Here is a 12,760-nt window from a genome sequence, read left to right as displayed (position 1 = left end):
TCAGCCACTCTCTTTTCCCCACCATTTAAGCATGGACGTTCTCAAATCAGCTGCCCCTTCTCCCTCTAGACTCATAATTTCAGCCTCCAATTATACATGCATCTGTCCGCTCTTAAATTTTTATCCTAAGTGCTGAATGCTACCCGCCGCTCCTTTACAATATTAGACGCCAGTGATCTATGGGGTATGTACTTACAAGTTTCACTAATACCCAAAACTCAATTTAGTTAAGATTGAAATCTTTCTCCTTCATCCCCTCCCAGCTTCTTCATTCCTGCTATTAGCAGTATCATTTTTAAAGGTTCCTTGTCTTAAACTTTGTTTGTAACTTCAAAACATTTCATACAAAAAGGATAAAGAATAAAATAACAAACACCCATGTCCCTATGATCCAGACAATATCTGGCTGTGTTTGCTTCAGACTGAACAACATTTTTATAGGTAGACACGGCTGGAAGTCCTGTGCCCCATTCAATCTGCTCCCTCCTAAGAGGGTAGTTCCTCCCCAAAGCAGGTCCCGAGACAAAGGCTGATGAGCCTCAGAATTGATTCGGGAGGTGCAGGTACACGGGCAAGGGAGTGGGGAGGTGGCTCAGGAAGGGAAAGCAGCCAGTAGGTCCCGTTACTAAGCAGCTAACACGGCGGGCAGCGCAACTGATTCCTACAGAAAAGCTCCAGCAAATGGTGTTAAACACACCTGAGAATCATTGTGACCGATGAATGGTGGGGATGGAGCATTTATACCCCACACCCACTGGTCATTTGGGTGGCTGGGGGTGGGTGGGCATTTCCAGCCCTCTGTGGACTCTGGCAGCCTGAGGGAAGCCTTTTGACAATGGTGTTGGCTGTCAGAAGTTAGGCTGTTGTGTACAAAAATGGTAAGGGACTACAAGGGGAGGTGGGCAGAGTACCGACAGCATCTGTGACAGTGTGTATCCATCCTATTGACATCGTTTACCTTTACGAGTGTTAAACATTTTTAATTTTTTTTAAAAATAAATTTATTTATTTTTGGCTGTGTTGGGTCTTGCTGCGAGCAGGCTTTCTCTAGTTCCAGCAAGCAGGAGCTACTCTTAGTTGCGGTGAGCGGGCTTCTCATTGCAGTGGCTTCTCCTGTTGTGGAGCACGGGCTCTAGGCGCACGGGCTTCAGTAGTTGTGGCACACGGGCTCAGTAGTTGTGGCTCACGGGCTCTAGAGCGCAGGCTCAGTAGTTGTGGTGCGTGGGCTTAGTTGCTCCGTGGCAAAACATGGTTAATTTTTGTGTAATATGATATTATTGATAACACTGATGATGATAATGATGATGAAGGGGAAGAGTGACTCTAAATGTACACCAGTCAACATGAAAAAGGAAGGTAGTTTGGGAAAACAACTTTGGTTCAAAGACCTGGTTAACTACTTATCGAACTCGTATCACGTGCCTGATTGATTTCCCTTTAATAGAAAGGAAAAGAAATAAAGTACACTTTATTAGACTTGGACAAAATTTGGTTTTCTCCTGTATCTTCCTTCATCTCCTTCGTCGAGACTGCAGGGTTATTAGGCTTAAACTGTGATGGCTATATAAGATTACAAGTCTTTGCTAAGAAGACTACATATGATCAAGAATGTATTAGAACATCATCTCCTTCTTAGCTGCAATCCATTCGCCTTCCTACTGAAAGGGAGAAAGGTGTGTATGCACGTGTGTGTGGGGTGGGGGGACTGGGTGACGGAGACGAATCTCAGCCTCACCATCAGGTGACAGGCCTGCAGGGATGTTCTAAATTATTGAGCAAAGCCAGGAATAGTTTGTCTTCATTGAACCTCACAGCCAACAGGACTCCTGATTTAACTAAATAAAACTATAAAACAATACGTTTCCTATTCCCTTTTGCAGAGGCCAAAAGGATTTAAAACAATCTTTAAATAATACTCCTCATAGATCCCATGATTGGACAAACCCAGACCTCCCTCTTTAAGAACGAGCGGACAGAGGAAAGTCACCTGACACGTGGGAAGATCCAGCAGTCCAGGAAGATCTTTTTCAAGATCGGAACAAACAGTCACTCGTAAAGCAGACCCCATACAGCAGGATAAAAAAATTTTCTTAAGTCTCAAATTGAAACTCAAGGAGGCACCCACAAATTTCATATTTCAAATAAGGAATGATTACAGAATTTGAAAACCCCACGGAGATAGTGAATAACTAAGCGGGTTTCGATCAGAAGTAAAATATATTGGTGAAAATAACTTCTGGAAACAGCATACATTTTACATTTAAAAGAGAGGTAACGTTTTCACAAAGTAATTCCATACTACTTCTCTACCTGATTCCATTTCCACGTAAAAACAAGGCTTATGAAAATCAATAGGAAAATACATTTCATGTCATAACATTTAAGTAGTGACTAGGATTACTGATAAAGGTCACATAGAATGCAGAGTCCTACACGTTAAAAAAAAATGCCTTCGTATTCTATTGGAACCGTTGATCCTCCTTATAGAAAATCGTACTTTTGTAAAAAACATGAGATTGGCAGAAAATTTCAGGAATTCACGGAGTCCCTAAAGCCCCAGAGGTTCTAGTGATCAGCCTGGTGACCACTCGTGGTCTATGAACACCAGGTTAAGAATCCTTTATTCAGAGAGAAGCAGAGGACACTTACGTTGTATAGAGGGATCGTCTTCATCACTTTGTACTGCTTAGTGGGGTCCATTTTATACAGGTGACGGTCAGTGACAAAAATTGCTCGATCTTCCACCTTACTAAAGCGATTCACCTGTAAGAAAACAAAATAATAAACCACAATATATCACCGAGAATGAAATCAAATGATCTGTCAGGGAGGCATCTAGGAGCAGAGGTGGCTGGCTGTGGAGCCAGATTCTGTAATAGATGTGCGCCACCTATGACCACTCTCTGGATGCAACAGAGATGGAAAAGGAGTGTTTCCAGATTTGTGGAATTTTACAATGTAAATTTCACAAGTTTACCATCTAACAGGGAAAACAAGAAAAACACAGAAGAATTAAAGAACTAAAAACACGTAACCCAGACATTATAATGAAAGTGAAAAGGCAACCCACAGAAGAGGAGAAAATTTTGTAAATCATATATCTGAAGAGGAACTTTTACCTAGAATATATAAAGAATAGAATATATGTTGTATCTAGAGTATATAACTCAATAATAAAAAGACCCCCTCCCAAATTTAAATGGGTAAAGAATGTGAAGAGACATTTCTCCAGAGAAGACATACAAATGGCTGTAAAAAACATGAAAAGATGCTTGACATCATTAGCCATCAGGAAAACGTAAATCAGAACCACAGTGAGGTACCACCTCACACCCACTAGGATGACAATAATAAAAAAGACAGTAACAAATGTTGGCCAGGATGTGGAGAAACTGGAACCCTCGCTACTGGTCGGGGTCTAAAATGATGAAGTTGCTTTAGAAAATAGTCTGGCAGCTCCTTAAATGGTTAAACATAGAATTGCCATGTGACTCAGACATTCCACTCCTAAGTATATAAACAGGGGAATTGAAAACATATCCACACAAAATCTTGTGCCTGAATGTTCACCGCAGCCTTAATCATAATAGCTAAAAGGTAGAAACAACCTCAATACCTATCAACTGATGAATGAATAAATAAAATGTGATGTATCCATACAATGGAATATAATTTGGCAATAAAAAGAACAAAGTACAGATACATGCTATAACATGGATGAACCCTGAAAACATACCAAGTAAAAGAAAAGAGTCACAAAGGACCATATGTTGTATGATTCCATTTATATGAAATGTCCAGAATAAGCAAATCTATAGAAACAGAGCATAGGTTAGTGGTTTCATAGGGCTGGGGGAGATGGGAGGTTTGGGGGGAAGACAGCTAAGGGGTGTGGGGTTTCTTTTTGGGTTAACGAAAACGTTTAGCAATTGGTTGTAGTGACGGATATATAGCTCTGAACACACTAAAACTGCATACTTTAAAATGGTGAACTGTATGTTAAGTGAATCATATCTCAATAAAGCTGTTAAAAAAAAAAGCCTATTTGAAACAACTCATTCTGTCCCTTTCCTAATGCACTGGGCAGGTATATTTCAGATTAAATTCCCTAAAACATGTTTATGAATCTACATGTTCTACATTAAATCTACTTAGGTTAAGTGAATTAAGTCAGAGAGAGACAAATACTGTGTGATACCACTTATATGTGGAATGTAAAAAACACAACAGATTAGCGAAGATAACAAAAAGTAGACTCACAGATATAGAGCACAAACTAGTGGTTACCAGTGGGAGACGGGAGGGGTGGTATAAGGGTAGGGGAATAAGAGGTACAAACTATGAGGTATAAAATAAGCTACAAGGATATATTGTACAACATGGGGACTATAGCCAATATTTTGTAATAACTATAAATGGAGTATAACCTTTATAATTGTGAATCACTACACTGTACAGCTGTAGCATACAAAATAAAAAAGATTAAATATTCAAAAACAGATAGTGCCTTCCTATTGCATATAACATAAATGATTTCCTCATTATTATTACTCTCCATAAAAAGAATGCACCATATGAGAAGGCAGTAAGTGCCCACACAGGAAGGATTCAGTGTAAGCTAAACAGACATCTGATGTGGGTGCGGTGGAAGGGACAGGCTTTAAACAGGAAGTCGAAGGATCTCCAAGGTACCCTGCCACTCAGATTCCACGATTCCTTTATCTGACTTTCAAGAGTTTTCCTATCCGCCACTATTCTACTTATTTGACTTTACATATTTCTTCAAGGGCTCTGGCTCCTTTCTGACAGGTTTCCTCATGTCATGCTCTCTCTTAACTGTTTATGATTTTCTACTCCCTCCTTTTTCTCTTTATCCATGTATATGTCAAGATACTGCTCAATTTCTCATTCTATTATAAAACCTCTTCAATTCCTCTAGTAAAAAATGATCATTCTGGGCTTCCCTGGTGGCGCAGTGGTTGGGGGTCTGCCTGCCGGTGTGGGGGACACGGGTTCGGGCCCTGCTCTGGGAGGATCCCGCATGCCGTGGAGCGACTGGGCCCGTGAGCCACGGCTGCTGAGCCTGCGCGTCTGGAGCCTGTGCTCCACAGCGGGAGAGGCCGCGACGGTGGGAGACCCGCGCACCACGATGAGGAGTGGCCCCCACTTGCCGCGGTTGGGGGGGCCCTCGCACAGAGGCGAGGACCCAACACAGCCAAAAATAAATTAATTAAAAAAAATGATCATTCTTTTTTCTCTATTTAAAAATTTTTTTTAATTAAAAAGTTTAAAAAATTATTTTTAGAATTGAAGTATAGTTGATTTACAATGTTGAGTTAGTTTCAGGTGTACAGCAAAGTGATTCAGTTATACGTATGTGTATCTATTATTTTTCAGATTCTTTTTATTTATTTATTTATTTTGGCCATGCCGTGCTGCATGAGGGATCTTAGTTCCCCGACCAGGAATCGAACGTGTGCCCCCTGCAATGGAAGCGTGGAATCTTAACCACTGCACTGCTAGGGAAGCCCCTCAGATTCTTTTCCCCTATAGGTTATTACAAAATATTGAGTACAGTTCCTTGTGCTATACAGTAGGTCCTTGCTGGTTATCTACTTTATATATAGTAGTGTGTATACGTTAATCCCAACCTCCTAATTTATCCCTCCCACCCCTTTCCTCTTTGGTAACCATAAGTTTGTTATCTATGTCTGTGGTTATTTCCGGTTTGTAAATAAGTTCATTTGTATCTTTTTTTGTTTTTTACGTTCTATATACAACTGATGTCATATGGTATTTACCTTTCTGTCTGGCTTATTTCACTTAGTATGATAATCTCTAGGTCTATTCATGTTGCCACAAAGGACATTATTTCACTCTTTTTTCATGGCTTTTTTCTGAACTTCTACAACACAGCTGTAGAATCAATATATAGGATATATGCAGAATTAAGAATGAAACAAAAAATTGACCCTGAAACCAAAAAGCACAGGTTTTACTTTTAAAGCAGGATACCTGAGAATAGGAGAAACTATTAGTCTAAGTGCCTTTTTTTTTTTTTTTTTTTGCGGTACGCGGGCCTCTCACTGTTGTGGCCTCTCCCGTTGCGGAGCACAGGCTCCGGACGTGCAGGCTCAGCGGCCATGGCTCACGGGCCTAGCTGCTCTGCGGCATGTCGGATCTTCCCGGACCGGGGCACGAACCCGTGTCCCCTCCATCGGCAGGCGGACTCTCAACCACTGTGCCACCAGGGAAGCCCCAGTCTAAGTGCTTTTGCTAAAGGAGAACACTGGCTACATCATTACTCTTCGCTTGTGGAAAATGAGAGGGAGGAAGGTTGGCCGATGCTTATAAAACCAAGACAATTCAGTTACATCTATCCTTAGTCTCTTAGAAAGCAGAAGTTCTCACTTAATAATTGGAATGTTTTAATAATTTTAAGGACAGCTGACTTGTAACTTTTAGACCATGGATGCCTGTCATGAAAAGTATACTTGCTAAAATAGCTGTGTGGAATGCTGTTTTTTAAACTTATAGTTGAAGCTATGTTTAGCAAAAGATGTTTTTACTTATTAATCTTGTGATAATAAATCTACTGACTATATCGTCACTAATCGAGCTCTAATTAACTGAGCCAATATCAAAGGTTATAGATTGTCTTAAAATTGGAAGTCTATCCAAAAGCTGCTTTCCTTATAAAATAGCTACAAACAAGTTATCAAAATAGTCATAAATAAGACTAACAAATTCACTTCAAAACAAAGTAAAAATCTCACATACAACTGTAGGATTTCTTTTTTTTTTAAAATGAAGGTTAAGAAACAGCTAAACTAATTTGTGGTAAAAGAAATCGGAACAGTGGTTGCCTTTGGTAGTGGTGGGGCTTGGCTGGGAAGGGAGCTGAGGGAGCTCTCTCCGGTGATGGAAATGTTCTGTATCTTGATGGGGTTGTGATTTACAAAGACGTGTGCACTAGTCAAAGCTCAGTGAACTGTATACTTGAGATCTGTGCATTTACCTGTACATAAATTATAACGCAATACAAACAAATGCATGAACAGAACAAGAACAATGTAGAATCTCAGATATCCAGGGCAGGTTTTTATTTATTGCCTTACTATTTCATGAACAGTACTCCTGTGTTCCAGCCTGCCTGGAAGCTCCTTGAGGGTAATGACCGTATGGTGCCTACTTTCTTGTACCTCACAGCCCCCTAGTACAGAAGTGGGCAACCTGTAGGACTTAGTACATCCTTGCAGACCAGTGGGTTTTGAGAGTACTTTTTTTTTTTAAAGCTTGTTTTTACTTTCTTTTTAAAATTTACTTATTTATTTATTTATGGCTGCATTAGGTCTTCGTTGCTGCGTGCAGGCTTTCTCTAGTTGCGGCGAGCGGGGGCTACTCTTCGTTGTGGTGCGTGGGTTTCTCATTGCGGTGGCTTCTCTTGTTGTGGAGCATGGGCTCTAGGTGCGCAGGCTTCAGCAGTTGTGGCTCACAGGTTCAGCAGTTGTGGCTCGCAGGCTCTAGAGCGCAGGCTCAGTAGTTGTGGCGCACGGGCTTAGCTGCTCTGCAGCATGTGAGATCTTCCTGGACCAGGGCTCGAACCCGTGTCCCCTGCATTGGCGGGCAGATTCTTAACCACTGCGCCACCAGAGAAGTCAACAGGCTTTGAGAGCACTTTTAATCCCACAGGATAATTTCAAGTAGTCTTCTTCCCTACATGAGCCAATCAGTGTTGACGACAGGAACTGTCTGGCTGGAAAACAGATGGAAGACGGCTGCAGCACACTGCGGAGGATGCATTATGTAAGAAAAGCATTTCCCCAGTGGCAAGTGAAAGCATAGTGGCTCAACAGCTTCAGGCCCCACTGCCCAGCTGGGTCGTGGAAAAGCTTCATGTCTTCACTGAAGAAAGAGCAACCACGGACTTCTCACTTTTTTATTTCTGAGGCTGGCAGCCATTTTATTAGTCAGCTGTCTCCGTCATGAAAAGCTCCCTAACATGGCATGTACCATATAAGCACATGGATTACTGTTTTGTTATTTTTTATTCTCCTTGTTGAAATTATTGAGATTTACTTGTACATTTTCTTTTCTCTCATAAAGTATCTTTTCCATGCATTAATTTAATTTTTCCCTTCAGAGTCTAAGTCCCTGGAGGGCAAGACTTTTACCACCAGCCATCACTATAAGACTCTGCACACAGAATGCCAACGGACCTGAGGAGCTGTCCTCAGTGGTTCCGAGTCTGTATTTGTAACGCTGCGTTGCTTGGTAGTAGCTACCCTTCTAAGATCTCTTTTATTTATTTATTTATTTTTATTTAAAAACTTTTTTTTTTTTTTTTTTGGCTGCCCTGTGCGGCTTGTGGGATTTTAGTTCCCCGACCAGGGATTGAACCCAGGCCCTCAGCTGTGACAGCACGGAGACCTAACCACTGGACTGCCAGGGAAGTCCCTAAGATCTCTTTTAGACTCACAACTTCATTGAGAAATGTGTCTTTTTATTACCAGAAATCTAAAGATGGGATTGAGCTTATTTTTTTCTACATTTTGAAATCCAGCACCTGACTCCTATTAATTGAAAAAAAGTTACACTGGTAAGCATTTACTCAAGTTAAGTAATTTGATAATTTTTTTCCCCAAAGTTTACAATGTGCATTTTCAAGCACTTTAAAAACTGCTGATGACATACGAAGGAATGACATGAAGTCCTCTGTTACAATAGGAGTCTGAGACTGGTAGATGGGAGTTGAGATAGATAAGAAACTAAAAACTGAAAGTAATTTCATAGAAATAAAAACATAATACAAATAAATATAAATATAATTTCACATGAAGAAAACAAACCTGGATAATGGGTTTGGGAGAAAATGTACGTGTGTGGTACTGCAGAGTGCTACTTGGTTAGAGAGTCAGAGAATGCCCACATTTGCAGGTAAATCTTTTCCTAACAGACAGAATTAACCACAGGATATTTTTGTAAATAAGTTGTTAACAACTTGCTGATTAGGACGGTTCAGTTTTAGATTTGGGTAATATTTAAATCAAGATACCAAGCACTGAAAATTTCTGAATGACTACCATGTCACGTGTCTCAGTGACTGAAAGGAAAAGGAAAGCAAAACAAAACAAAACAAAACAACAAAAGAACCCACTAAGAACCTTCCCCTTAGTAGACTAGAAGGTATAGTTGTGATACAGTTAACTAAATTAGGATAGGTAGGGTAGGATATAGTGGAATATATTGCTATAGGTAGGATACAGCAAACTAAACTTCAAGTTTTAGTTTGAATTTTATTGTCTTCTCCCCTTTGCCTCATAGTTTTAGAAATCAGTCCATTTTCTAAACATTCCTTTACACAGAGCATATTTTCCAGTCTTCAACTTGACAAAAATGGTATCTGTAATTAAGAGAAAAACAGAGTATATGTGGTAAAGTAATAGCCAGTCTTGGTAGTAATTATTTACTTCACATAGCAACGGTTTTTGCCATAAAAGAGAACTGGCACTTGTCATAAGAGTTGAAACAAGGTGGTTGCAGAGCTTCTACATCAGCGTTTTTCTGAGTTGTTTTGCACAACCCTAGCCTTGTGCGATGCTTTGTGAGAGACAGGTTTCCAAGTCAAGCGGTTTGAGGAACTGCAAACCTCGTCCCCTCCCCCTTCCCCCCCCCCCCACCCCGCGCCCACCAGTGGTGTTCAGATCCCACGGATACATCAAAGGCTTATAGAATTCTGCACTTAAAAAGCATGTTTAACTGTTTAACCCAGCCTTTCCCAAATACATTTAGTTGTGGAACTCTTAAAAAAACAAATTCATATTCAATGGAACATTGGTTTGTGAAAACCCTCTGGGAGAACACTAGTCATTTGTATCCATCTTAGAGTACAGAAAACAGAGAACATCTAAAATGGAATCTGAATGACAAGTAAAAGTAGGGCTCCTCAGCTTTTGTGAAATCACACTGAGAAATATGAGTGTGTTGCAAAAGAAAATGAAAAAAACAAAACTTGTTGCATAATTTCACAAGGTCACACAAGATTCAAAAAAACAATAGGCACGGTGGTAAAGTGGAGGGTATAGCCCTTCTTAGGATGTGTCCATGAGTTAATCTGGAAATCAACAAACAAAAACCTAAAAGCAGCAGTTACACTGAAGCACTGTTTAGAAACAATTCATTCTTTTTAACGTAGAAATGTAATTTCTAAAGGGAACAGGTCGTAAGACTTTACCTTGAGGTTTAGCAACTCAAATCATCCTTAAAGCATGAATCAAATGAGTGGGAAGGACATTGATGTAACGAAGGACTTTTCCTTTGAGTTGCATAACTCAGCTCAGTCAAAGCGGCAAAGACAAATGTCTTACGTACACACGTGAATTTGTAAATTCAGACTTACTTAAAGTAGTTCTGGCATAGGGACACAATCTTTGTTCCTCTTAAACTCATAATGTAAAAGAAAAACTAGATCACAGACTCAGTATTAGATAAGATCTCATCTGATGTCTCCTATTACCCAAGCTAAAACCCTCAACCAGAGAAAAATCCCTGTCACTTGCTCTTGCCTGAACACTTCCAGGGATCTGTCTGTAGGTTTCATCAACTCCACAGGGGGCCAGAGATAAAGTTTCCCTGGAGTCAGACCAGGAGAGGACACATTATGGGTGCAACTAACTATTTACCAGGTCTCCCACCTTAAAGGACATTTTATAATTGTAGTTAATGGAAAGTGGCTGTTTCGAAAAGAACCAAAGCATAAAGAAGAGGGCTTTAGTAAAATCATATCGTTTCCCTCGGTACATCCTTGGGGATGGAAAAGTTTCCAAAGATGACATTATCTAAGCTATAATGTGAAGAAATACACTGTATTATTTTGGATGGAACTTAGAAACACAGAAGCATGACTAAAAAGTTTTCAGTTTTTATGCAGTAGGACCCAGGGAGAGACATACTGTCAGACATCAAATTGCTATCAGTAGAAAGACAGAATCAGAGATGCCAGGCTTTTCTATAGCAGATGATGTAATTCTCAAAACCATCCAACTCCCTCTGATCAGTTGTTCTGATGACTAATTTGACTTCCCAGATATCTTGATACTAGAAAGGAAGGTATCCTAGATAGTAGATAAATTCACTAAATGAATTCACTAAAATGGTACCTTCCTTTGTCAAATTCAAAAACTGGCATTATGGCTTATACTGTGTTGTGTGGGTGTGTGAATCTGGTTAGCAAAAGTCATTTCTTGGTTGTCTGATCAGCTCTAGGTATACTTATAAAATAGAGTTTCTGGATCTAGGAGTGCAGAATTAGACTCTACACTTTGGTAACCAGCCCAAGCTACTGCCAGCAAGCTTTTCTTGGAGACATGTAGTTCATTCTAAGTTTAAAACAAGCTGCTCTCTATTTTGTTAAAAAGTCTGTATTGTATTGAGTTGATCTTTTTTCCATAGAATATTTGAACGCTAATACCCATGAAATAATAATTCCCCATTTCTCCCTCCCCCCAGCCCCTGGGAACCACCATTCTACTTTCTGTTTCTATTAATTTGACTGTTCTAGATATTTCATGCAAGTGGAATCACACAAGGTTTGTCTTTTTGTGTCTAATAACTTAGATAGTATCTTCAAGGTTCATCCACACTGTAGCATGTATTTCATTCCTTTTTTTTTTTTTTTTATGGCTGAACAGTATTCCACTGAATGGACACACATATTCTTTACCCATTCTTCTGTTGATGGACATTTGGGTTATTTCCACCTTTAACTACTGTGAAGAATGCTGCTATGAACACTGCAGTACAGTCAATTATATTTTAAAGAGATTTAAACGATAATAAAAGTTGTAGGTATTTACCCACGTAGCTACCATTTCCCTTGCTCTTCATTCTTTGGGGTATGTCCACATTTCCTTCTGCCTGAAGGACTCCCTTTAACACTTCCCATGAGTGCATACCTTCAGACATGTCTAAAAAAGTCTTTATTTCACTTTGGTTTCTGGAAGATACCCTTTGCTAGATACAGAATTCTAGGTTGACAGGTTTGTTTTTCTTTTCTTTCTAGAAAAAAATTTTAAAGTTGGTGCTCCACTGTCTTCTCACTTGCATTGTTTCTGACAAAAATTCTGATGTATCCTCATCTTTTTCCTCGGTCTCTTTTCTCTTTATCACTGGTTTTAAGCACTTTTGTCATGTTGTGCCTTGGCGTAGTTTTCTTCAGGTTTTTTTGTGTTTGATGTCTGTTGATGAGTTTATAGTTTTCATCAAATGTGAAAAAATTTCAGCCATTATTTTTTCAAATATTAAAAAATTTTCCCTCCTCTTCTCTCTTACAGAGACTCCACATGCACTTATATTAGGCCACCTGAAGTTGGCTCATGGCATCCTAATATTCTGTTCTTTCGGGGAAGCATCTCTCCCCGCCCCCCAACCCTGTGTATTTCATTCTGCCGTGAAGCACGGAGTCTTAACCACTGGGCCACCAGGGAAGTCCATGTATTTCATTCTGTATTTCATTCATTGCTATATCTTCAAGTTTACTCTTCTTCTGCATATGTCTAAACTGTTAACTCCATCAAGCGTATTTTTTTTAAACCTCAGACACTATATTTTTCATTTCTATTCATAAAATACCCATATTTTATTAAAACAATTGTTTTAATGACCTTGTCTGTTAATTCTATAATCTGTGTCAGTTCTGGATCAGTTTGATTGATTTTTCTTCTCATTTTAGGTTATAGTTTCCTGCTGTTTTTGTATGCCT

At 39.6% G+C, this 12,760-nt stretch overlaps 1 protein-coding gene across 6 annotated transcripts in view; it reads right to left on the bottom strand.

Moving 5' to 3' along the window:
* MYO1D (myosin ID) overlaps positions 1-12,760 on the bottom strand; it is a 348,576-nt gene that overhangs the window by 137,756 nt on the left and 198,060 nt on the right. For all 6 annotated transcript variants that reach the window (XM_004267185.4, XM_033423458.2, XM_033423459.2 and 3 more), the window contains exon 20: positions 2,650-2,763. In XM_004267185.4, coding sequence (XP_004267233.1) covers positions 2,650-2,763 — 114 coding nt within the window. The remainder of the gene's footprint in view (positions 1-2,649; positions 2,764-12,760) is intronic.

This window comes from Orcinus orca, chromosome 19, assembly GCF_937001465.1.
Source record: "Orcinus orca chromosome 19, mOrcOrc1.1, whole genome shotgun sequence".
In the NCBI taxonomy this organism is placed as follows: domain Eukaryota; kingdom Metazoa; phylum Chordata; class Mammalia; order Artiodactyla; family Delphinidae; genus Orcinus; species Orcinus orca.
The sequence above is the reverse complement of the archived record's forward strand: the minus strand, read 5'-3'. Positions and strand labels throughout refer to the sequence as shown.